Here is a 27,734-nt window from a genome sequence, read left to right as displayed (position 1 = left end):
AGAAGGAATAATCATTAGGAATAATTTGAAAAGCTAGGTGATAATTTTGAAAATATGGATCTTTTTTTTAAAAAAAAAAAAGCTAGGCTAGAAATGTCATGCACGTTTCACCACAGATTTCAGCACTGATCAGTGCATCAATATAAGCTGCCAACTGGGGTGTGAACTCACTCTCATCTGAGCCGCGAAAGGCCTCTCGAGGCTGCAGGCAGGCGTCGATGCGTCTGAAGTGACGAAAGAGCGGACGCACCTGTTTCTTCCGACTCTCCTTGTCCTCCTCCGCACTGGAGACAGAAAACAAAGAAAAAGCAGGTCAGTTAGGCAGAGTGTGCCCGATATGAGGGAACACAACAACGCAGGGTCGACAAGAGTGAACTATATGCAGTGCACAGTGGAATACATCCTGGGTCAAACAGCTTTATGAAGAATTACATAAGAAATAACAGAAAATAACATGCAAACATTCCCTTAAATATAAAACACCACACAAACATTAAACCTGAAGTGTTTCAGATACTTTCGTCAGGAGTTGCAGGTGAAATTCTTGCTGTCTCACAGTGTTTGACTGTTTTTAATTCACACCCTTTTCTTGTTTTTTCAAACAGTAGCATCTATGAGTTTCAACTCAAATTAAAAAAATAAAGGATTTACAGGCTTCATTAGATGGCGGAGGGGATTTAATGACTCAGTCAAAGCAAAATCACTTAAGGAAAGCAATCGCCGGATGCAATGATTTCCCCAATTAGCCACTTCACAGAGCCGTGGCTTTGCACTTCATAATGGGCTACAATATGTCCCCTGTTATTGGATTTATAGCTCGCTACCATTTTCTATTGAAAGGACTCAGGGACGTATGGGGAAGTGTTCTCTTTTTAGTTCTCTTTAGAACCTCGGCATGGCCTGGGGAAAGCCCATAAAGCTGGATTCAGGAGTTAACAAGCTAAATTTGTTTTTGGGTTTTGACTAAATTCATGCTGTCGTATGTGTGCCTGGTGGAATGATGCTTCATCTGCTGCTCTACTCAGAAGAACAGAAGCGATATGACAAGGCAACTCACGGGTTATGAAGGATCTCGGTCCAGCGCTGGAGCTTTAGGACATCCTCTACTAGCTCAGGGAAGCGGCTGAGCTCTTGCACAGCACACAGATACAGGTCCTGTATCAAGAGTAAGCAAGATTAAGAAAACAAATCACTCGTATAAAACACAGAGCAACCAAAACACTTCGCACAAAAAATACGTCTCCCTCATTGAAAACAAAAGAAAAAAGATTACTGAAGATTACTTTAATGGGTGTGGATTACCTGCACAGAAAAGAATGCAATCTATATGTTTGCTGGAGGAGAGGTAGACTGGGAAATGCTGGCCAAAACAATTACTGCCTAAGATAGGTACTGCTTAGTCAGTTCCGTTACCATAGCAACCCTAATAGACTCCCGCCAGCATCAACACTTGAAACCTCTAGAATGCTCTTCTGTTGGATGTGTGTTTGTGCATGTACCTTGGGGAAGCTGTTGGACCTGTCCCCCTCCTCCTGGAGCAGTTCTCTGTATGTGTCCAGGTAGCGGAAGGCCACACTCAGCACGGCCTGCTTCCTCTCCACTCCATCCCAGCTGGGCCAGCCTTCGCCCTGCCTGCCCTCCGTACCAAATCTGAGTGCAGTGTCAAGGAACACAACACTCGAGTACAGCATAACCTGTGCTATTTCGCACTGTATATGAATATAAACTCACCCAGTGATTAACATTTTAGGATTTCATACTCTATACCACATAAAACCTGCATCTTCCTTTTGATATTAATTATTTTTAGAGATGCACAATGGCATTAGAATGATCTCTGTACTGCATAAATTTAGATTTGACCAATATTTTAAATCAATACTTGCTGAAGTATTTGTTGTGCCAGAAGAGCAAAATGATTAGGTGATGTTGAGCTCATATGCTAAATATATATGCATTTTATTCATTTTACTGCATTTGTAAACCTATAGAAATCAATCCAACATTAATCTGTAATGCTATTCCACACAGAGTAGTCCTAATTTTTACATTTTATGTGTCGGCATCGGCAGATATGCGCATAAAATATTATTAAGATATTGGCATCAGCCCACAAATCCCATACTATCCCTAATCCCTAATTATTTCTCGCTCATATCTCATTTAAGTAAGCAAAGAAATTTGGTTGAAAATGCGGATTTAAGGCATTCATTCATTCATTCATTTATACCACATTGGTCTGCAAGTAGAAAACATTTTACTGTGATTTGAATTTGATGAAAAGTAATTTTCATGCACACAGTCTTGTTTTACCATGTGTTGCAGTTTTTTGATGTAAATCACTTAAGGGAACGTGGACTTGCACTGTACTGGAATGCTGCTACACCTAAACCAAAATGTCATAGCATAATTATGCATGACTCATTGTGCTAAATTTCCAGTTGCCTCTTGCATTTGATGCAGCACTTTATTTGACTGTTATTTAAATAGACAACTAATGTTTCATTTAAGAATTTAAAATGCCAGTGTGCCCCATTAAAGAGCAAATAATATATTTATTTTGCAACTTTGGCTAACAGAAAGTACTGCACTGTTCATTTAGCCCACACAGTGTGAACTTCAGGTTAAAAAAAACAGACAAAAAATCGTCCATCGTCCATTTTGGCTGTAAAAAAAAGGTCATTAGAATAAACATTCTTGATTAATGCATGTCTAATAAACAGTGATAATTCTCCACTTCTAAGGGTTAATTAGCTGTTTAATGGGATCAGGTGTGTTAGAGCAGGCAAAACATGAAAATACGCAGGACCAGCTTGAAGCATCTGATTAGAGGATGTACATGTAAGAATAGACAGAACACAGCGATCAGCATGTGCCTGTAGGTACCTGAATCTCAAATTTGTATGTGTTTGCCAACACATACACACTCACATGGGCACAGTCACTCACAAACAGGATCCAGCTGGTTTCTGATCACCTAACACAGATGCAAAGATGGAAAAACACAAACAGTAACATGTGGCCAGTCAGCCAACATAATTACAACCTCTAAGAAGTGGTGAAGCCAAAGGAACACACCCAGCACGTCCACACACAAACACGCTCATACACACACACACACTCATTCCCTCCTCTTGTGTAGTTTGTTATTAACTGAGCTTTGCTATGGAACTGTGCAGGACTCATTGCTCAACAGATGAAATGTTTTAAACAGCAAACCATACATTCCTACTGTATTTCCCCAAAGGCTTTCACACAAACTTTTCCAAGGTCAAGCGGTTACAATGTTCTAGGACAGTTACTATTGATTATATCTGTAATCCGGTGATTTACACCTTATTTTGACAATTTAAAATTGAGAGGTTTACAAAAGGGCCAAACAATAAAAATGGCCATAACTAAGCAATAACAAACCTTGCACAGGCTTTCACAAAAGCCAAAGAAATAAGGGTAAAATAACTGAAATTTGGGAGGAAGACCAATAGACCAAAACAATAAGTGTCCAGGTAGAGCACATTACACTGATCCCTAGATTCACATATGTCTACTGCCACGTAGATACACATACAATCTATGTTTTCTCAATATTCATGCAACAGGGAAGTAAATTGAGGCAAGGCTGAAGTTTACAAGTCCTGTTTCTCTCCAGCTCTGCTCTTCAGATCTATTTAAAGAATCCCTCCCTAACACCCCGTCCGCATTTAAAAGCACTATTCTTGTTCTAAATGGCCAGCCAGTGCACATGCACGAGCTGCCTTTGATGACATTCCACATCTAGTAACTCTATATTCACGGCCGCTGTAACTTCTGTGTTAGAATCCAAACATGAGCCCGAGCCAACGGGCAGTTGCTGCGCTGCAATAGTGCTGGGGCTAGCCATGTTTACTGCCAGCCTCGGCCTCCACGAAAGTCTGGAGCAAGCCAGCTCACTGTTACAGAGCACTGAGCCTATGGGCTTTGATCTCTCAGTCATTCACTGTAGAAGAGAGAGAGAGAGAGAGAGAGAGAGAGAGAGAGAGAGAATGTATGTGTGTGTGTGTGTGTGTGTTGAGCTGACAGAGCCATCAGTGCTAAGTAAAAGAGAGGGGTTCTTTTTTATATATCTAATCCAATCAGAGGTGGCTGGAGGAAAGTGGGCCGAGGGGTTTTCCCTTTGTCTTCGGCCGCAGCAGGAAGCAGACGTGTTCTCACAACAAAAGGATCTGATTAGTGCTGGATTAGGGCCAGCAGCCACCGACCTGGAGAGAGGCGTGGACGAGGTGAGATAAGAGGGACAGAAAAGGAGCGAGAGAGAAAAGAGATGGGAGACACACCACAAAGTAATGCACTGAATTTCCTTGATCCAGTTGTGTACATCACTTTCACATGAATATCTGAATATATGACATCAACACAATTTGGTCATGCAGTTTACTTATTTTGAGCAATAACTGTCAAGTAAATTCAATGCATTACTTTTTTTTCAGTGAACGCAATGATGGCACTCACGGAAGCTTACTGATTAGTGGTGTAAATCTCTGACCACACTAATCTTCAGGCAATTATTTAAGGCATCAATTCAGTTTGATTATTTTTGGATGATTCAATATTATCTATAAAAATACACTACATACACAAAAGTGACTCAAGGAACTATTTATAAAGTAATGGGTCTAGAGGTGGGTGATATAGCAAAAATTTCATATCATGATACTTAAATATATTTTCACGATACACAATATGCATCACAATATTTTGACACGTGGACACAATGCACAATGCCACATTTAAAAGCTTGGGTGCAATGAGTTTTATTCAATATTTCACATACTGTACTTGAAACGTGTAATGAAACGTGGTTTCTTTTCATAGTGTTCTTTAAGTACAGACAATATCCATGATTAAAAAAAAGGTGTTAAATAGTAAATAATGCCATTACAATGAGGCTATTACTGCAGCAGCTAAAGAGTACCTAACAAAATAACCTAGATAAGATGATGTCGAGGAGGTGGACCAGCACACCCGGGGGGACCACCACTGTCACCAAAACGTTCTTCTTATTAACGCCTTATTAAAGTTTTTACTAAACAATTCCTCTTTCAAAACAATATCTGAAGGGATTTAAGTACAATGTAAATACAATGTATATACATGTTTCTAAATTAAATTTAATTTAATTTTGGCCAAAAAAGTGCATACTTGAATACTATTAAAATATCATAATAGATTATAATCTATCATGCACCTTCAGATGCATTTTTACACCCCTCTCTCTGAAGTCATGATTGCAGCACAAACATTACCCCCTCCCTTACACACACACACACACACACACACGCATGCATGCATACGCACTCACACTGAGGGTACTGTGAAAAGACGGGGTGCAGACACGCCGCATTAGGAGCAGCGAGGCATGCAGGCCTCCCCAGGCACAGCTTTGTGCTGTGAGAGCAGACGAGCCCCCAGACACACTGTAGCTTACACTGAGGCTTCACTGTTGAGACCCCTCACACTGAGAATGTAGGTCATGCAGAGAGAGCGGGGGCACTGAGTACATTACTAAGGGGTGTCCTCTGTTCATGCACACAAACAAACCCCAAAAGTTAACCCTCCTAGGTCCCCCATGGCGCAAACGCCTTTAAACCTCTCCTTCCACATTTAATTAGATCCCTTATGTAGCTCACTGAAACAAACGGAGAAGGTGCAGACTCTAAACTTTCAGTCTGTGTCATGTTTGTCTTTGTAAGTAGAAGACGAGATTACAACTTGAGTTTGATAAAAAGTTTGACTGTTGTGCATACAGGTTTGTTTTGTGGAAAAAAATGACTTTTTTGCCATTTTTCAAATCGAAACGGAATTAAAAAATAAGTGAAGTACAGACTCTAGCCTATCAATACAGAATGTAAATAAGAATAAATTAGGCTTCAGCAGTAGTATCCTGAACCGCCATCTATAACTGGCAATCTAGACAATCAAGACAATCGAGTTGAACAAATTAAAAGTGAGAAAACATGCTGTCCAAAGCTTTAAAATGCACTGAAGTAATCATATTTGCCCTGAATCTTATATTACTTGTAGTGTGTTTTCTTTTCATGTGTAGTTCATGTCCGCTGTGTGGCCTTTTTGACCGTGGACATGTTTGCATATGGTAAACAACAGATAAAGCTGTGCTTTTGATTTTGACATTGTGGTTACAGCGAAAGCTCAGTATGGTTATTAATCGCCTAAAACTAATTAAAGGTTACAATAACAATAAAGGAAAGCTACAATAATGGTATTGTACAATAAAGGCTTTACAGTAAGCTTTAGCCATTTATTTTTAAAAAAGAAGCAATTTATACTGGCTGTATACATGTAATTTATTAAGTCTATAGCAGAAAAATTAAACCATACAAAAAACTACCCATGTCTTGGTGAAACGGGTTATTGAAGAAAAAAGCCGCGGAAAAAGACCCCCCCAAAACTTTCGTTAACCACCAATGGCTATAGGCTGCAATCAGACGACAGTGTATTGTACACAATCTCACAAGCCTAGTGAAAATGTAATGCAATTAACTGTAATTATTTATGTAATAATGTAATTACATTTAAAAAGCAAAATGACAGGACATAACACTAGACTTGTAAGGGTTAACGAAACACACCCAACAATGGAGCGTTGTCATCAGAATTTTGGGAACTGTCATATATACCCAGCCTCTGTGCTCACACAAAGAAGTGATATTTAAAACGCAGCCTGCCAGGGGTAGACGAACACTTCGGGAGGAGACTACATAGACTAAGAGCACAAAAAAGCTGTTCTGCTATTGGAATGGGTGTTGGCTCCATTTTTGGCTGAAAAGCCTGTGTTTTTCTAGCCAGTGTTTTGAAGATTCACAACTGCTGCTTTAGACGCTGTTCCCTAAATGTTTAGATAATTCTGAGCCAAAGCCTTTTTTTTCAAATATTATAACACCCACCACTAAAATTGAAAATGCTGGCCATAATAATGTAACTCTACATGCAACAACACAAATAAACCAAACCTGTTGCTGCTAGCCAATCACCAAAATGCTCCTCAACTAACAAACATACAGAGGTTTTCTGTGGGTATTTCCACGGTTACACAACCTGGTTGCTAAGTGTGCCAGAAACATGGTTGATGTTTGGCACTGCATGAAGGATACTGCTGAAGTAGAACCTGCTGAAACTTGTCGGATGCCAGGAAGATAGGGTGTGTCAACATGAAGTCATCCAGGAGAATTTCTGCAGAGGGAAAAAGAGAGAGAGAATTAGTAATCTCAGTACATGTGAAAAAAATGCCAGTGCAATATAGCATGCCTGAGAAGTTAAGGACTTGCAGGTGAAAACAGAAGTTGTAAGCCTACAGCAAAGTTCTTAAAGGCATTATTAATCATCATATGCACACTGGACTTGCCAGACCGGTCACGAACCCAAACATCTCTCCATGAAATGTAGTTGGTGTTCACCAACTGTCATGTTTTGTTTTTGAATCTCAAGCATTCCCATATTTTAACCAGCCCCAGCAAGCTCACATATATTAATTAAAGTATTCATATTTACCTTTGTAACTATCACTGGTCCTCTACAAAATAAAAAAAGGCTTTTAAGCTGTCACACATTTTACAGTGTGCCTAAAGAAAGATCTAGTTCATCAAAGAATATTTTTCACTGTTGCTGAGAGGTCAAGCTTATGCCTATGCATCTGGGTTAGAGGGATCTATAGCATATTAATCATTAATAAAAAAAGAATACGACTCTGACACTTATAAAGAACCAAAAAGGCAGCCTAAAAATGAACACATCAGCTCCTGAAAAAGTAGGTCAGGAGAGCAGACCCCTTCACAGAGTATGCAAAAAACAAAGCGCTCATGAAAATGACTAGGATGGAATGAGCTCGAGTCTATTACCCACAGAGCAATGCACCATTAGACAGTCAACATTCAACTAAAACAGAAAACATCCAGCCCCAGTGACCCCACATCAGACTAAATCATGCTAGGCACTCATTAAAATTGCCAGTTCATAATCAGTCAGTGAATACATTCCACTAATTAAGTGACTTCTCATAAATGTTAGAGCAGCAAAACAAACACGCAATACCTTGCTAAAATTAAAGATGACTACTCGTACTGTGCTACTGGGCGTCACGTCTTGGCTCTTTTTTTGTCTGTATGGTTTGTCTTTTGCAGTTTTTGTTTGTGTCAGGTTTAGTCTGACATTGAGTAACCAGCCAGATCCCAAATCCGTGCTAAACGGAAATACAACACAGTTCTTGTCAACATAAAGCGTCAAAGCTGACCCCAGATCAGCACTCGCTGTAGGTGTAGTGGGGAGAAGGACAGAAGAGCATCAGACGTTCCTGACTGGTCCAGGCTTGCCTTTTTTCTTTTGACGTCAAAAGGCTTCAGCTGTGCAGGTGAAAGGACACCAGTGAACAGTTAAACCCAGGAATAAAAGAGACAAAAGGATTAAGAGCTCCGTAAAAGGGGGCTAAACACACGGATTCAGTAAGCAAGGGGAAAAGAATGAACCTGTGCATTCTACATTTTTTTCCTGGAAGACTGAATACAAAAGTACTCAACATTCAAATTCATCTCAGCGTAAAGTGAACGAGTCCTGTTTTTCACATTCCTATTTTGTGTATGCTTGTATATCTGGGTACCCAAGCATACTGTAAATGTGTGTGTGTGTGTGCCACGGAGGGCGTGTCAGCTGGGGCCCTGTCCACATCTTCGCAGCTGCAAATTTCCCATGGTTGCCAAGGCAACGTTGCCTTAAGTGGCTGCGGGGTGACAGAGACAGAGAAAGCGAGAGCAAGAGAGAGAGTGTGTGAGAGAGAGAGAGAGAGAGAGAGACAGAGAGAGAGAGAAAGTGTGTGTGAGAGAGAAAGAGAGAGAGAGAGAGAGAGCAAACAAGCAAGAAAGAAGTAGAGAAAAGAAAGAAAGAACACACTAAAGAAAGAGAGAGGGAGAGATACAGAGCAAATCAAAGTGGTACACACCACAGAAAAGCAAATGGGATGCAAAGTTACAAGGACTCTCTCCCAAGTCAGTAGAAAATAGAAACAGAGTGGGTGTGAATGACAGGAACAGAGTGAGTGAGGAGGAGCGAATGAGGTTAATTACCACCTCTGATAGTCTCTTGTCCCTCAGAGTTGTGTGTGTGTGTTTGTGTGTGTGTGTGTGTGTGTGTGAAACCACACACTCCCTGTAGTCCTAATTTAAACCTATCACTAGTGTTACAGTCTACTACAATATTAATGACATTACATACAAGATACAAACTCCTATTCAACACACAGTACAAAAACTACCTCTACATGAGTGTGTGTGTCTTTCAGGGACATTTCTGGTCTTTCTTACCAGCCAAACTCAGGCTGGCTAAGAAAATGTGGAAGGCAGGGGTGCACTGGGTGATTGGAACTGGAAGATGTGCATGATCGGCAGATCGGAATAGGGATGTGCACAGGCACTCAAGTACTCAGTTAACCATCCGAGGTGCCTGTGTTCGAATACTGAAAGCTGTATACAGGTATGTAATACGTCTCAGCACAGGAAGACAGAGAAAATATAGAAACGTATGCTTTTACGTTTTAACAGAACTATAAATTGTGTTTGTGAGTAATCACCAATCCGAAACACAAGTGACTAAATGTGAACGCTGCCAAGGACACGGTATTAAGGACATGACTGAGAAGGCAGAGAAAGCGCTGCTTTATCTATAGGATAAGTAGTCTAGCTGATGTTAACTATGTCCAGAAACAGTGGAAATGTATTTCTTTGACAAACTAACCTGTTGACACATTGTCCACTGAGGAGACAAGTTCTTGTGTAAGTCCTTGTGCATCCAGCAGTGTACCAGTTAGCTGCAGTTTTAGCTCACATCTGAAGAGGTAGCATCCTTTTCATCCAAACAAAACGTTTTCCCTTGGCTTTTGTCAATTAAAACACATTTTCAAATGTTTTTCTCTTACCACCAGTAAGTAATACCACCTAAAAGAGTAAGCCTCCAGCTCAAACCCTACATATATTTCACAAAAAGGTCCTTTTATTCTGGTCTTTTTTCACAGTTAACAGGATATTGAACATCAAAATTATTTGGAATGCGCATCCCTAGACTGGAATCTGCAGATTTTTGCTTCAACTGGCAATCGGCCATTTTATTGTTTTATTTTGTCCGATTTAATAACGTGAGCCAGGTAAGTGCACTCACCCTGTATTGGAATTAGGCCTGTCAAAAAACACATTAATGATTTATTGATTTATTTCATGCAAACAACAAGAAAACAGTAAGATTCCCACAAATTAACATATTTGAATGTTTAAAGACTTTAGGTGAATTGACATTTTACATTAATACCACATTTATTGTATCTAGCACAGATGAGAAATGTGACTTTTGAGCTGCACTGGTTGAACACACTGCAGGCAGACATGATGCTTTTACAAAAAGCCATCTCTATGATACAATGTACATTCTCAGACCACAGCATCAGGCTTCAGACATCAGAAAAAACAGCTTCAGTTCTCGGGAAAAACACAAGCAATATCATCTCTCAGCTGTCGTACATAAAGAAAAACAGGCCGTTTCAAACAGCCTCAGGTAAAAAGAATTTAAAATAAAAGGCATCAAGCTAAGGGGCCTCGGACAGCAAAAAAGTTGCGTAATATTATTAAGTCTTTATTACTAGACTACAGGTTTGTGGCCAAATTAAACAAGACAACAGATTTTAACTTTTACTGAACTTTTACTTTTTGAACTTTTACTGTATTTTTGCCACAAAGATCAGGCTTTCACTGTGTTTCCTCCCATGCCCACTGCAGTGCTAGGTACGGTCTCAAAATTACTAGAAGAAAACCTGTTGGTTATTTTTCACACATTTTCATTTATCCAAAAATGTGGACTCTGTTACCGGCCTAAACTTAAATTGAATGCTGCTGCTGCTAAATAGCAAGTCGCCCCCTGCTTTTGATGTATCATTTTATTTGACAGGCAACTGATTTTCTCATTTAAGACCTGTAAATGCCAGTTTGACATATAACAGACCAAATAATGTTATTTCTTGCAAATTTGGCTAATAAAAATACTCAAATGTGGTAGTGTGTTCCACAAAATGTTATCTTTGAGCTTAATAAAAAAAGGCTACTATAAATTAGCTAAAAAATCATCCAAAATCAAGACAATTCGGTTATAAAGAAATCAGTACATCCTTGATGAAGGGGTCTAGCACAGACGTTAATATTAATGGAGGGCTCCCACTCTACTACTGAAAGTTTAAACAATAATAAAAAATAAAGTAATGTATACACTGAATAGCATGTCTCTACTTTAAAAAAAGTTAAATGCAGTTGTATATGTCTCTCAAGACAAACTCAAGTATCTCTGATTGAATGATAAAAATGAACCTTCCGATGTAAGGTTAGAACGAAGTAGTCTCCAAGACATAAGAAATGAAACCTTTCTGCCTCCCTCTCTGTGAAAAACCTTTTTACTGCCCCCGCACTCTCCATCTCCGCCTTTCATCCATCTCTCTCCTTCTGCCCACCAGTTCACATTAAAATGGAGCTTTAAGTGCACTGAATCTCTTGCCCAGTTTGGCACAAAGCCCATCTTTTTAGGTTTCAGAAACGAGAGAGAAGTGCAAATCCAGCCCCCCACTGTTCACTTCACACATAGATATCACCATTCTGCAAACACAACCAAAACTAGCACCTAGCGTGCACATCTGTATGTGCATTTGGAGGCAGACGTATGCATGTACATGTGCTGTGACATTTAAAGCACATGAAATCCACATTCAGAAGGGCTAAAACAGATTTTTAGAGTGTAGAAAAAAACAACACTTCTTCTTTTTCTTCTGGTCAAATAATCATGGCCAACACACAGCACCACAAGCAAGCTACCCGGAGATAGAACAGGGAAGGGAAAAGCGTCTGAAGGCCATCTTCATGAACTTTGGAATAGACCAAGAACACAGCCTTGATGCACTTCAAACCATAACCTCCTACATACCAGTCTATTTTACAGCCTCAAGGCTAAGGCGAGAGGTGTTCTTCTTATGAAGAGGTGCACCAAGTGATGTCATAAATATATGTGTGGGTGGCAGAGTAGGGGGTGAAGGTGTTTTTATCATGCTTCACCAGCAATGTCTATCTGACCCTCCTCTCATACTGGAGGTCAGAGAGTTCACCTGTTTAAAATCGGAAAACAAAGACCCCCCACTCACACATTTATGGTAAATTAAGATCAGGATCAGTTGGTTAGCCAACATGGAGATTTCAGGGAGAGATTTCAGACACGTTGAACAGAGGAGGACAGGATTATATAAATTGTGATAGACAGGCCGTTACCATGGAGGCCTTATCACATCTGAACCCCCCACTACCCACGCACACTCTCCTTTCTTTCTCTGTTTCTCTTCCCTGCATCTCTCCCTCACTTGCGTTGGAGCATTTGGCATGAGGCAGTGAGATGCAGAGACGGTAAAGCAGAGTGTAAGTGAGAGTGAGAGAGAGATAGAGATAGGAGGAATGTGCTTGTGAGGTCTCTGCAAATTCTCAAAAGCTGCCTGCTCTTGTTCATCTTATCTGGTCCATCTCAAGCCCTCTCCCAAATCTTTCTTGTTTGGAAGATGCCCTGCTCCCCCAGCCAGAGATGCTCACAAGTCAATTCATGCAAGTCCAACTCGAGTCTTGAGTCTCTGAGGCCCAAGTCCAAGACAGGTCTCTGGGATGCAAGACTAGTCTCAAGTCTTTTAGGTTTTTTTTTTAAGATTAGTCTCGTTATCAGCTTCAAGTAGAACTAAACCCCTCAATCTGTCAAACAGATTATAGAAAAACCTTCAGTTTGAAGTGCAGGACTAAAGCGTTACCTGCAGTAAAGGAAAGAGACAAAACAGCTTCTGCAGTTTACACAGCACGTAAGCTAGATAGCTATCACAATAACTAACCCGGTTGAAACTTTAATAAGTTTTAAAGGAATGTGATCAGTAGCTTACTAAAACTTTACCTAGATTGGCTGACAATGTCAGCTATAATACCTATAGTGTGTTAGCTAGCAAACCTGCTGTCCAAACTACATACTAGCCAACGATTTCAAGTAGTTTTGCCTCTTTAAGCACATTAAGTGATTAATTCTGTTCCTCAGACAGAAGTTCTTTTTTATAATAAAAGGCTTGTTTTTTGATGCTGTACCAAACCTGACCTCGCTGCAAGCTGTGAGAGAACAGCATTACAGTAATGACTGTGCAAGACCCTAGCGCTGACTCAAGTCCCCATCTCTGCTTCCGACACACACCCAGCTCCCCAAACATGTAAACACAGATTATACCGCCACTTGTAGAGTCAAGTCAAAGTTTATTTATATAGCGCTTTTTACAACAGGCATTGTCACAAAGCAGCTTTACAGAAAGCCAATGGTGACAGTGGCAAGGAAAAACTCCCTAAGAGCAAGAGGAAGAAACCTTGAGAGGGGAACCCATCCTCCTCTGGTTGACACTGGATAGCAAACAATAACAGCCTGCAAATGTGCAATGCAACCTGCTTGACTTGCACCAAATACAAAAAAATATTTGGCCCAGTGACTGTCAGATCCTAAGAGTGACCCATGCAGTGTTTTATGGCAGCTCTAATCACATCCATCTGATTCTCCCATTTAGATGCTTCTGAAGGCTTGACTGACTGAATCAGGGGCCTGTCTCACAAAGCAAACTCAACTATGACAGGATTCCTGAGTAAGTTTCAGCTTCACAAAGCCTAACAAATACAGTAGCGGCCAACTTGTTCAATATAGGAAAAACAAATCATATTATGTAAAGATGTGAAAAGTAAAGCATTTATAACGGTGAAAAGCAACACTGACGCCACTGTGTTAGTGTGTACTGAAGTGATAATTTCTAAATATTCTTAACTTAAAGAATATAAAGAGTATAAAAGTTTTTCCCTTATAAAAGATCACAGTAAAAGTACAACAGTGCAGAGTAACGGGATATTTTAGAGAAAAGGTCAGTAAACATATGTTGCGTTCAGCTGGTTGTTGGCAAATTGACTTCACTGCAAAATCTAAAAATACTGCTTGCTTCCATACTTTTGGCTAATAGTGCACATGCATCTTGGACCTGGGAATGTGGGTATACAGCAGGATCCTGCAGATAAGCAATGTGTGTAAATATCCAGCCAGCATGAAGAAAGTCAAAAAAATCCTAAAATACCCTTAAGCTAAAAAGGCACTGCTCCTTTCTTAATATAGCAGCAGCTCGATTTTTGGCCTAACCCAGTTTGTGACCGCCTCTGGGGAGACCCTCCCCACAGCAGCAATCACGAACATCACTCCAAACCTCCTGTGTGGAGCACTGGGAGCAATGACTTGGCACCTAGCTAACACAGGTATTACATAAGACAAGAACAAATACTATAGAGTTATACCTCAGTGTAATACAGGCTGACAGCATTGTTACAAATACACTGCAGGGAACACCCATGCAAACCAGCCCACAAGTCTGTTTTCACACACTTGTTTGCCTACGTTGGGCATGAACTTTGAACTCTCAGCGATACTGGAGCCTCAAGGTTAGTATTGATTGCGCTCACAGAGGTTAAAAAAGTTTGCTTTGGGCTTTTCAGTTTTTCCATTATTCAGCAGTAAAATACAGCAAACACTTTCTCATAACATCTGCAAGCAAAAATAGCAGATATTTACCAATGAAAAGAAACGTTTAAAACAACAAAAAGAGCCTACATGAATGACACACAAAACCAAATCACCTTGAACCTTATCAGATCACTTCCGCTTGATGCATCAACTGAACCTACCAGCTTCAAATGTACTCTAGTGCTACACAACACACACAAGCAAACTTCTTAATGTAGCACATGTCCTACTTTCCACTTTACGTCCCCCTGAGGACGCAAGCTGAAAGTGAAGAAAGATGTGGGCTCTAACATAGCCTACCAATGATGACAGTCACAGCGGCCTCAATACTTCAAAATCGACATCAAAACTAAGTGAGGCAAAAACGTCTTTGGAATTATCAACACTTAATGTTGCATAATTTCTAATTTTGGACTAGCCATTCTTACACCACGCAAGAAAATTTGTATATGAATAATGTGCAAATCAATGTCTGGCCTTGCAGACAAAAAATATTTGGAAAAGTTCCACAGCCTTTTAAAAAACGTCAATCAAAAATATAAGCTGTGGCACTTAAGAGCAGTGGAATCATTCATTATTCATCAATACCTAAGAAGGGATCAGATAACTCTATATAACATGTCTAGTCAATTCCAGTTAATGCCAAGTATTCTCCAGCAACTCAGGGCAGTATGTTCGCTCAGGTGTAGTTTTTCATGTCTGTATTCTAGCTAAGGTGGAGAATATATTTTACACCAGTGTAAAATGGCACCATCCAGCCACACACTTATGCGGCACATTAGACTTTTTACTTATGACTCATGTGTTGCTAACATGCTGGCCAATCACCTTTCTACTAGTAGCATGTTACTACTTTTAAACAAGCTATTTGTTTAAAAGTAGTAACATGCTAGTAGTAGAAGGTAGTAGCACATACTACACAAAAATGGTTCTTCAAGGCTTCTAGATGAGCTTCTGAAGAGTGAATGCATCCATTTCGACATGAAAAACCTTTTCTGGTTTCTTCATGATTTTTCCTTGTAGTTCTTTGGGCCAAAAGCACTACTGTTATTACTGCCAACTTAACCTTAATGACAATAATACATGATGTTGTCAAAACAAGGTAAATGCAACGCAGTATATTCATTACTAAAATAAACAATTGTCTGAATACTATGTATAATAAAGAGTATAAGAAGTTTGTCTTTTAAACAGCATCAGTTCACAAAGATGTTCTACATATTTCAACAATTTCTAGTCGTAAAATTAATCACTGAACAATAAGCCTGCATTTTAAGAAGGTCAAAAAAATCAACAAAATGCTTATGCACTTAGCCCAGATCACAGAGACACAGGTTGCACATATTGGACTGTTTCTTCGCCACAGTGATGACTACACACTAATCACATCCCTCGCTCACATTCGAGCCTATAGGCCGCTATTAGGGCTGTCTTTTGAGCCACAGATTGGGAAACTTGGGGCCATCTGTTTGTACGTGTGTGTGCGCATTCGAAATGTGGCAAACAGAGTGGCAAAAAAAGAGAGTAACCGTTGCTGTCCCTTCAAAGTACCATCACGTGGCATATTATGCTCACCCTTACTGCAATGCTGTTTTAGCACAATGAGCATGTGCGAGCATGTGTGTCTGTGTGAGTGCGAGAGGCTTTGTAAGCGCCCTCCTTTCTGTTATTTTAACCTGATGTGCACATACGTGCAAAAGAGAGTGCATGAGTGAAAGAGAGTTAGAGGAAGCTAGGGCGAGCGAGGCACACTTTTGGAGCTGCCCTCTTTACTGCTTTATCAAAGCAGCGTTCCCTCTACACCCAAAGTGACTGCCCCATCCCTGCAGACTACGCTTCACTCTCCACTCATCCTCCCTTCCCTTCCTTCCTGTCCCCTCTTCCTCCTCTTCCTCCTCCTCCCTACAAGTGAGAGCGCTGGTTGCCATGTGAACAGGTGCTGTGCCTAAAGAGAAGTGTTTCCGTGCACAGGAACATTTGCACTGAACACACACACATCTGAGTTGCATGATCTGGACAAAACGGTAATGTTGTGATTATATTGCTTCATATTGCAATGTAACTTGCAGTACACTGTCACTGTCATATTAACACCCTGTGTATCTAAAAATGGTGAGTAGAGATGGCAAGATGCCACTTTTTCCTTTCCAATACCAATACTGAAATCTTGATCATCAGCCAATGCCAGTTCAATGTTTTTCTATGATGAGCTATTTTTATTTGAAGCACTTTATTTAAGATGATTAGTGATGTAAATATAAAAAAGTTAACATTCTCCATAGAGAACACAAAATTTAACAGATTATTTTGCACACTTTAATGCATAATTACAATTTATTTGCTCAATTGAACATATTGTGTGCAAAATGTTAATTTATTTAGTTTTTTTTCTTTTTTCCAATATGTTAAAAAAAAAAATATTAAGCAAAATATAGAGAAATTGCACTCCAAACTTTGCTGAATAATTTCAATGTTTAAATTTGTTTCCTGTATTGAATGACCTATTTTCTCTTAGAAAATTAACAAAATGTAATTTGACCAAGGCTGTTCAAGCTTTTAAATATCACTGTAGGCATCAGAACATATAGAGTCCTTCATACAAACTCAACCACTGATACACACAAATACTTGGCATGTCGAAAAATGAATAAGAGTCACAAACATGCATGAAAGAGCATGAAAAATGCATGGAAAATGCCCCCCCCACACACACACACACATGCAAACATGCATTAATATGGCAGCATGAATGCACAAATACACACACACACACTCATGCACTTAAAGGCAACACACATTCATCCTGCACATGGTCAAGAGCAGTAGCCCTGGGGGCCCCCCATTCCATCTCTTCAGCACAGAGTGGCCCAGGTGCGTGGGTTATGCACAGAGCGAGTGGGCACAACCATTAAGAGGGAGGGAGAAAGAGAGACAGATAGAGAGAGAGAGAGAGAGAGAGAGAGAGAGAGAAATACTGATGTTATGTAAAGCCCTCTAAAGGGAGGCCAGTGAGTGGGCAGCCATTTCTTCCTAATCCCTCGCTCTTTTCAGAAAAAAAAAGCAACATTCCTCCCACACAGACCCATGCCACCACTCTCTCACGTTGCACTTGTGTCTCTCCCCTTCTCTCCATCTCTTTCTTTACTCGCACTCTCTCCGCTAAGCTCCCTCTCTCTGTCTCTCTCTCTCTCGCTCGCTGAAGACTCCTTGAAAATGTGCCTAAAGAATGCTTTGCCTTACGAAAGGCGGCGTGTGGACGGCTCAGTAAAGCTAACTCAACCAGGCTTCAGGCCACAGAGGGTCCACATGGTTTAGCTTGATTAGTGTAGTGGCGGATGACTCAGCCAACTGTCAAAAAGCACAGGTGACTCTTAGCCTAAGTCCACCTGATTAGCGTCCTTCATTAGCATACTCCAACAACGAAGTTGAGCACGCAGTAGTTTGTAGCTTGTAAGTGGACAGCTAATTTAGCAGGTAGTGTAGTTAGAGCCAATCTATTTTCTGAATGCTAGCGGGTGGGCGTGCACAACTAACTGCAGCTGTCAGAGTCGCAGAGGATCTAACACTGAAGATAAACAGCGTAAGCTGTGGTTGCAGAAGGCAAAATGGCTTCCTGATGTCATGCTTGTCCATCACGAACACCTTGAGTGGACTGTGACTCACACGATAACAGTAATTATGACACGCAGCAATCTAGATCCTTCCAGAAACCCAAGAAAACAGGAAAAGATAGGCTTTTACGACAACAAACTAATGTCATGTAGCTAATCAACAGCCAGACAGCGCATTTAAAGAATTAGTTTGGGTACAAAAGTAAGGCGCTTATTGGAAGAAACCTTTAAGTTTAAATTTTGTCCATACTTTTGTCCTTTTTATAAATCACAGTATGTTATACAGTGTTAAAAACTACGTAAGTATACCTAATTGAGAACACTTATCAACTTGTCGAGGTTTGTGGAAAATGCGTGCTAAGCTTCCCTTACTTGTTAGCCACACTGACACCGTAGCTACAGTGTAAAACTAAAGAAGCAAACTTATCTTGGCTGATTGATCACATTGAGAGTAAGGGGAGCCTTGTGTAAATTTGATTGCTTATCAAATTTATGCTTAATGCTTAAAGTTGGCAGCTTTGGGTGGTTACACCTCAGCCACAACACTCCCCCTCCTACACATGAAGTGTGGAAAGAACAAACCACTCCTCTTTCACACAAGAGAATCTCCCTGTGCAGAACCGGCTTGTACAGCCAAATCAAGGGAAACCGCTTGCCAAACCGTTGTCTGTACCTTGTCTAATGTTGCCCTTTGAAATCCTGCCCTGACACGCTTGTGAAATGTGTTGTGCGTTTGGACAACAACTGGAAGTTCCAGAGGTAAGCACAATTACATAACAATCAACCAGTCAACTTTGAGGGAACTGCAAAACATTGATTTCATCCCTTTGCCTACACTCCCATCACTCACTGTCTGCTCTCGGAAACGTACCATGCAATGATATAGAGAGTTTCAGTTGAGAGTATGTGTCCCGGACTTGCCTTGGCAGATGTGAGACTGAGCTCCAAAACTAAAGATGAGCTTTGACTTGTATCACCGTTGTGAGAGTTGGTATCACTAAGGTGATATTGGCCTTTTTTAGGTAGATCGACTTGGTACTTGTTGGCGCTTCATCAGTAGATGTTTTGTGTGGTATTGATTGGAAAGCAGTCTAAAGAGTTTAGCAGGATGATACACTGGCCTCATGACCTGGGATCAGTAGACCACCCCAATCCATAATCCAAAGACTCACTGCTGCAGACAACAGGTCTGGATGAGACAGTCAATCTGGGGGACTATCGTTAGCTAATCCAGGATTAGCAGTGTTTTTTCAAATGTTCTCAGACCTCTGGAATTAGAGACCGTGCTGCAAATGACACCATAATGTTCCAAGTAACAGGTTGGGCAGGAAACGCTCTCAACTCAACCGTCAAATGTGTACAATACATTAAGTCTATAAATCACTCTGGATATAGATCAGATAAAGCTCTTAAAGGGGATACCAGAGCAAATTCATATCTAACAGTAATAGAATTTAAAATGAACAGACTCAATTTTGCACCACACTTTGCTACTTGAATGAGCATCAAAAAAACTTTTTGGTATTTTTTTTTATTACTATTACATTTGTGTCAGACAGAGACCTTCTCTGACAGCTATACCCCACATCACCAGATCTCTTTAGTACTAAATGGACAAGGGAAAGAAGGTTAGCATGCTGAGAGCGATAGAGCCAGAATGTTAAATTCCAGACATGTATCTTAACATGGCCTGAAAAAAATGTAGACGCCATGCTTTGAGGGGTACAGGGACATCCAAAGAATGTGTTTATTGAAAAATTCCAACATGTGATCTATCTACAGCTGACAATTTATTGAGGTGTTGTTTGTTGGCCGACATATTTCAGCTGCTGAAACAGATGAGACAAACCTTTTAAGACTGCTTACCATTATAAGTACTCCTGGTCTCTTTTCCCATTACCTTCTGCACTTTTTTTATACAAGTAATAATTTCCTTGGGTATCATGTTTTTTTTACGACAAGCACACAACCTTGACTCTTAAAGACTAGTAAGCTTGAGCCATATTTAGACAGTCATAGGACTCATGGGAGGGAGAATTTTGTCCAGGCAAATGCTATCTGCTTCATCAATGAAGCAGCAGAACTTCTATAAGTAAGGACAATAATACATTGGACCACAGGAAATGACTTGTCAGTCTATTGATTTTACATACAGCACCATTCCCACAGACTGGCCCTTATGCAAAGCCATACTTCTCAGGGCCCTGTAGTTTCCATGGTTACTTCACAATAACACTTCACTGCACATGTGCAATGGCTGCCGCTGCTGCACCACAGAGAATTATTACTAGCAACGAATACTGAAGAAATCATTATCGATAGCATTACAAGTGGGAGCGTTCTCAAGGTGCATGATGTTCATGCCTTTACGATGACGCTGTGTTTAAGTGATTAAGCCCTTGTTAATCATTAGTCTGGGTACAGTAAACAAGTGCTGTGCACCCTTCCAAACTATGCTGTGGGTTATGGGAAACACTGACTGACAGTTGTAACAGGAAGAACCACAAGGAAAGCACCTTGGAAATCATTTTCTTTGCCCACATACACAGCCTAAACAATACAGCTTCCAGACAGGAATGCCCCAGCTGAAAATGAAACAGAATCTCTCTCTCCACTCATTTCTCACCAAAGGCTGGTAATAAAAGTCATTTTATGTCATCCTTCCAAGTAAATTGGCATCTGTGAACTTAAACTCATCATGATGCCAACTACACGCACCGCAGCCCTTGAATATATTGGATATAAGAGTAAATGGCCCTTAAACATTTCACATGATCATAACCAGCCATTTTCTACCACTAACACTCTCGCTGCTAAGCGAGAAACATGACCTCGTTTCTCGAATTAATAAATAAGGAGGCGACACACGACACGCTGTGCAAAGCCACTTCAGGTAGAACCACAGGCAATTCAAATTCTCAAATTCGTTGGGCCGATCCTCGCTAAATTAATTACTACTCATTTTACCTTTGTCTTGCAAGGGCAGCCTATCAGCATGGCTTTAACCCATATTTGCCATAACTGGCTTCTTTCTTCGCAAAAAACGAGCTTACCGTAATGGCTGAGTAACTCCCGTGTTATTATGTAACCTTAAGAGTAGTGTACTGTAGTGGTGCAATGGGGAGTAATTTCGCCCTGAGCAGTTTCTACTTCAGGACTCGTGTGGTAGCTTGGCCTGTTGGCGTTGTTTCAGATATTACTGTGCGCTGCAGTTGTGCTCTGCTTGAATTTCTTTTAGCGCGCAATAAGCTGGAAATAACACGGGCAGAGGCGAATTGTTATGTCTGCAGCGCAAACGCCTCCACTTCAGCGTCCCACTCGCACGAGATAAGCGGGATGAGTGGGGAGTCACGACGGTGCTGCGGTTTGGTGACGATAATGCATCTGACAGAGGCAGTAAAGGGGACTGTATATTTATTTCTTTAAAAACCACAGGCTCTTACCAGTGCAGTTGCCGTACCGCTTGCCCGCCACGCTGTCCAGCAGCGCCAGCGCCAGGTTCTCCGGCGTGTCCGCGGCCAGAGGCGTCCAGCTGGTGTCCAGGCTCGCCTCGGAGCTCTGCTCGTCGCTAGACAGAGAGGGGCTCCTGATGTCCGCGGCGGCGGACGGCCAGCACGGTGCCTCCTCCGTCTCTGGGCTGAAGACGTCCCGCGCCGGGCCGCCCTCGGGAGAGGTCTCCCTGAAGAACGGGACCACCCGAGACAGACTGGCCCGCCGCCGCGACGCCCCGGTGCCGACCGCCTTGTCCCCGAAGCCCCCGGCGCGAGTGAGTGCGTTGGTCTGCTTCTTCAGAAACTTTTCCAGCGGCTTCATTCCAGCCGGCATTTTGGTGGGGATACAGCGATAAGGCCTTTGCGTCGATCCTAATTAATGCTGAATTGCGAATTCTGACGATTCTGTAAATCTCGAGCGTTTACATTTTACCTCAGTTAGCACAAAACTCAAAAATACAAGGATATGCTCTACACTCCCTGCCGCGGTTGTGTCAAGAGAACGCGGCCATCGGTGAAATATGAATATCCCCGCTAAAGAATGAACCGTCTCGGTAGGCTACTCGCCTACAAATGGACTGACAGGGTTCCAGTCTTGTAGCCTACCAGAGTCCACAAGCAGCTAGCTACTGACCCCAAAACATAAAACCCCAAAAACGTGCTCCAGCGCAGCCGCTCCCTGTCTCGCCGTCCTCTGCAGTCGTTCAGGTCGTGTGAGAGAGACAGACAGCTTTCCGTTGCAGTAAACGAACAGAGCACATGCCCCCCTCAAGCGCGGCTCCAGACGGCTAGCTAATCAGCACTGGTAGGCTAAAAGCGCGGTTAAAGTCAGAATCACGTAAATTAGGAAGAGATAAGCGATAGCAGCAGGGCCAGATAAACACGGCGCCGTTTTACACTGCCCTCGATGCAGTCAGCCTGTTAGAGATGCTCAACCGCGCTGGCGTTAGAGGCAGAGACTCTGCCTCCTTAATAAAGAGAATAGGCTAAAATGGGCTGGACAAATACATATCTGCTCGATTCAGCGACGTCCTTTCTTCGTCCACCTCTCTCCTGTAACGTGGTACGCTGTCTTCGATCGTGAGAAGTCTAGAGCTTTTCTCCTGCCTACATGGGCTACAGTGATACACACCCAACGGGGGTGTGTGTGAGTGTGTGTGTCTGAAGCGCGACGGTGGTTCGGTAGCGTTGTTTTTCCCCGCCCGTATTCCGACATTCCCCGCCTCCTGCGCGGGTATTGGCTGATTTTGTTGAAGTCCTGCGCCAGGGTCGGCCTTCTTGTGAATATGAACGACCAACCAATCCTTACCTAACAGGTGGGACTTGTCGGAAAACGGGCGGATTTGCCTCCTCGTTTCTCCCCCCGCCTTCCTCTGCAGCTATTGGCGGTGCCGTAGGTCTACAACCGCTGGACAGCAGCAATTACAGACTTCCCCAAGACAGGGCAGGCACGCGATCACATGAGCGCGATTAGATAAACGCAAATAAAGTTGCAAATTTAAATTTCCATAAATCTACGGCAGGTGCTGTCTCTAATTTCCAGAGATGGATGACTTGAGATGCCCAACGTGTTTCCTTGCTCTACACCAGGGGTGCTCAAACTTTTTGTCGTGGGGGGCCAAAGTGCAATGTTTGTGGCAGGCCAAAGGCCAAAAAGACAAATCAGTGAAGAAGATAGGTAGGTTTCAAAAAGGCGTCTTATAACATTACACTACATTTTGTTACTAAAATACTTAAAAATTCATTAAAAAAATAAATCAAAAAGTTACATGAAGTATAAAAGTATGTTTGATTTCTCATTGGGTGGGGTGACAGTTACTTTTTCACAGGCCAAATCAAACAGCCTTACAGGCAACCTTTGGCCAGCCCTTCTCTATACAGTATTTTTTGCTTATTTTGAAAAGTTGGACTAGCATACAATAGTCTGTCTGTGTGGATTTGTGAGAAACAAAAAAAGCTTACTAGCGTAGTTACTTGCGAACACTATACAAGAAGTTATGTTTAGTAGTTGACACCACCTTAACTGTTTGCCTCTTGATGATACCTCTCTCACTTTCAGTCTTTAGCAGTCTATTTCAGACCAACAGGATCCCAAAAAGAGAAAAATGCTTGTACATTCTAGAGATCCTAATAAGTTCCCCTGCAGTTCTACAGGGAACTCAAAGATTTTAAAGTTAAAAAATAGCAACTACTACTACTAGATGGGCAATATGGCAAAAATATAATATTGTGATACTTCAAGATGTTTTCCTGATACACAATATATTACAATATTTATTTTTTCAGACATCTGATCAGAGAAAAAAGAACCAGTAGTGCTACATTTAAAAAAAATACCACCAAAACTGTAAGCACAATGACGTTAATTCAATATTTCGTACTAAATCCAGTTTATAAGTATTGTACTGTGACATAAAGTATCATGATAAAGATATATACAGTCACATTGCCCAGCCCTAACTACTACTTTTTCTTGAGTTGTTACTCCACCAAATTATCAATAGTTTTCTCTTCCAACCTTGTTTAATGAGACTGGTTCCACTTTCTGCGAGACCTGTCATTATGGCCAAGTGGTCCAGATGGAAGACATAACCAAACAGGATATGTATGCACAGTAATTGGATCTCTTCATGCTTGACGTCACAAATTGATTAAAATGAGTAATTACGAGATATGTCACTGGATGTAGACCCATAACAAGGCTAAACATTCATTTGCCTAAGAAATGTAAGCCAAAAAGCAGTAAGTCGATAATTAGTGTTATGTTGCCTTTTTGCCTCCTGTCATTTCCTCAGAAACAGAGTAAAAGCAGTAAAACCTCTCATTTAACATTCATCTCATGGAGGACACATGTGATGTGTCTTGTTGCATTTCTCTGAATACATTGCTCTCCAATATTTGTAGTTTTTTATTGTTTTCATACTATATTTATGTGACTATGTGGGTTAAAATATAAACTGTCAGCTGTAATTTAAAACTTTGCAATGATGTAGAATTATTTTCATCTATGTTCACCAGATCTGAAACTGTCTCTATAGATGTGTAAAATGATGCCATAGACATACACTACATTTCCAACAATAACCAGGCATTCCTTCTAAACAGTGATTTCAAGTACTTTAAGTGCACCCATTGCTGACACAGGCATTTAATTGTGCATATACAATTCAACAGAACGGGGCGCTCTGGAGTGGCCACACAAAAGCCTAAGGTCACCATGCCCAATGCCGAGTGTGAGCTATAGGGATATATAGCTCCCCAGCACTGGGCTATGGAGCAATGGAACTGCATTCTCTGGAGTGATGGAGCACCATCGAACACCTCTGAGATGAGCTGGAGAGCTGTTTGTGATCCAGAACTAATCATCCAACATGAAAGATGTCAGTAGCAGGGGGGTGAAGATACTGATTTTAGCTAATTAGTTTAGGCTCACAGAATGAACAGTATTTCTAAAAACAGTAGCACACAGAAAGATACAATATCAGGTACTGTGGCATCTTGCTATTCTGAACATGGACATGCACACGATAGATATTGATGAGTTAAAGGGGATTTCACCAAAGGGTCTGAATGTATTGCTGGCAAGACATTTGGATTAAAATAGTCTCAGCTTCAGACACTCTGCCCACAAATGTACACAGACCGCCTATTATCTTTTGCACACTAAACTGGCCACAAGTACCAGAATTTTGTCAGATCCATATCGACTGGTTATCGTCACTGACATGTGTACACACTTCTGTGTAGCAGGTTTTATCAGTCTGACAAAATAGCCATTGACTGTGCCTTATTTAAAGTATTACAGTCACTGAATTAGAAAAAAGTTTGTGAACTAAATGGCATCACACCTTTTTGTTGTAGCCTTGTTTTGAGAATTGCCTGCCTCTACACATCATGGTCTGTGGTTTGTTTATTTGAATGTCAGTCAAATGGCCCTCTCCTGTCACTGCAGATGGTTTTTGGCCATGTTAGGATGAAATGCACCAGGCTCTCTGATGATAGATGATACTTTGGCTTGTGAGACTAGAATTGAGTCAAACTGTTCCATTCCAAATATTGATAGGACATTTAGAGTAAAAGGGAACTGCATGGAATTTAAAAACAGCACTTTGTCTGTGAAACCTGGTAGTGTTGCTGGCATAGGAGCAGGCATGCAGTCCTCAGGTCTTGACTGATGCAAAAAAACACCTAAAACAATCCTGATACCCCCGAAAAGGGTGTTGGTCCAGCGCATTATGGGGGTGTTCAGCACAATGAAATTTTACATCAACCACTTAAAATTAGAATCAGTAGATTCTTTTGAAGTTATTTACTTGTAAAATGGCCAGGGCTACCCAAATAGTATTGACAAAACTGGACATCAGAATGAATTACTGCCTAAAACCAAACATATCAAAGAATTCAAAAGAATTCCATTACATCTACTTCTTACCTATGGGACACTTCAATACCAGGAAAATACTGCTGACCTCAACAAGCCAACATCTAAACGTGAACTTGAATTAAACAGTGTCCTTTGACTGATTTTAGAAATTTGCCTAGAGCAGGTGAAGTGAGAAGTGTAACAATACAAATTTAGGCTTATTCTCTGAGAATCCTCCACTGTCACCATGGAAATAATGCTTGAGAATGAAACCATGATGCAGGAAGGTGTTGCATAGCACCACGACCCTGCGGTTGACGTCTGGTCACAGCGCTAAATTAAGACACAGTGGTGTGGTGGTGTTTTCAACACACTCACTGACAGAACAAGACGCATACACTTGCTCTCACTCTCACCACATGATCCACGTCTCTTTCCTTTTAATGGCTTCCATTTTATTAGACACTTTGAAGTGGCAACTATCTTTCCTCTGAATGGCACTTGCATCACTTTTCTGCCAGTCTCTATGTTACTACTGATAGTTGTGTCGTGTGAAAACCATGACCAGTACACTCAGGAACTCTGTGTGTGTGTGTGCTGAAGAAAAATGTGTCAGTGATTTGGTCAAGCGTCATATGTCAAATAACCTCAGATCATATGACAGTCTCTGAGTTGGAAAATGTGACTTAATTTCACTCTACAACTGGTGACTTTAAGAAGAAAGTCTCCTTTTAGAGAACTGCACTTGACCTTCACGGTTACTTCTAGAGCATAAAATGCAAGAGAGTAAAATGTTGTGGTGTTCTCGGTTGAAATTATGTACTGCTTTTAGTCATCTAAAAGTTGTATTCTATTCAATTCATTGGCTTTGGGGAAAAAAATATATTAACAGAACCTTGCATTCCCCCATACTCCAGCAAATGACCAATGGTACCAGCAGCCCACTTGTAAATTGAATGGAAATATACTGATGCTTATTTTCCCTTTTTGGCTCTCCAATCTTTGAAAAACTAAATTTGTCTCATGCTTCTTTTGCAGCATGGATGTTTTAGTTGTTTTAGTTGTCCAAATAAGGGGCTTTTGTTCTCCTTCAGCCAGGTGATGGAGGAGGACATGCTTAACGCTAAGAAAACTACTAGAGCACATCTGATGGTTTGGCTCAACATACATCAGTAGCTCTCAAAAGCCATCGTCATCCACCATATCCTTCCCTATAGTTTTGCGCACCCATGTGTGTTTTCCTCACACCGCTATGCATTACAGTTTCTCTCAGAGATCATGGACAAATTAAATACTTTTCTTATCATTTGCAAATGTTTTCTCTCAATATGGTGCACAGGTGTAGTTCCTTTGTCCTCTTGAATATGTCCCAAATACCACTTTTTTTGCTGTACGCTTATTTTTTAGTAGGTGCATCTAGCAGAACCAACTGCCTTTTGTGCCCACATGAACACAATTAAAAATATTCCTTAACTTGAATGATAAGCCCACCTATTCAAGCAGTAACTGCCAGATATTGGGAATAAAATAAGATTTTTTTTTTAACTCATCACATTGGTAAGACAATTGTTTATTTGTTGGTTAGTGGTTAATCAGTTAATCATTTACATCTCTACTATCTACTACTCACTCACA

General features: G+C 41.0%; 1 protein-coding gene across 1 annotated transcript in view; it reads right to left on the bottom strand.

The window, feature by feature from the left end:
* The window catches only part of rapgefl1 (Rap guanine nucleotide exchange factor (GEF)-like 1), a 44,200-nt gene extending 21,304 nt beyond the window's left edge, over window positions 1-22,896 (bottom strand). The window contains exons 1-5 of the mRNA XM_036589327.1: window positions 21,689-22,896; window positions 7,149-7,227; window positions 1,500-1,650; window positions 1,058-1,155; window positions 172-284 (exon numbers count right to left, since the gene is read on the bottom strand). Coding sequence (XP_036445220.1) covers window positions 172-284; window positions 1,058-1,155; window positions 1,500-1,650; window positions 7,149-7,227; window positions 21,689-22,070 — 823 coding nt within the window. The 5' untranslated portion in view covers window positions 22,071-22,896. The remainder of the gene's footprint in view (window positions 1-171; window positions 285-1,057; window positions 1,156-1,499; window positions 1,651-7,148; window positions 7,228-21,688) is intronic.
* Window positions 22,897-27,734: the final 4,838 nt, after the last annotated feature.

This window comes from Colossoma macropomum, unplaced genomic scaffold, assembly GCF_904425465.1.
Source record: "Colossoma macropomum unplaced genomic scaffold, Colossoma_macropomum, whole genome shotgun sequence".
Lineage (NCBI taxonomy): Eukaryota > Metazoa > Chordata > Actinopteri > Characiformes > Serrasalmidae > Colossoma > Colossoma macropomum.
The sequence above is the reverse complement of the archived record's forward strand: the minus strand, read 5'-3'. Positions and strand labels throughout refer to the sequence as shown.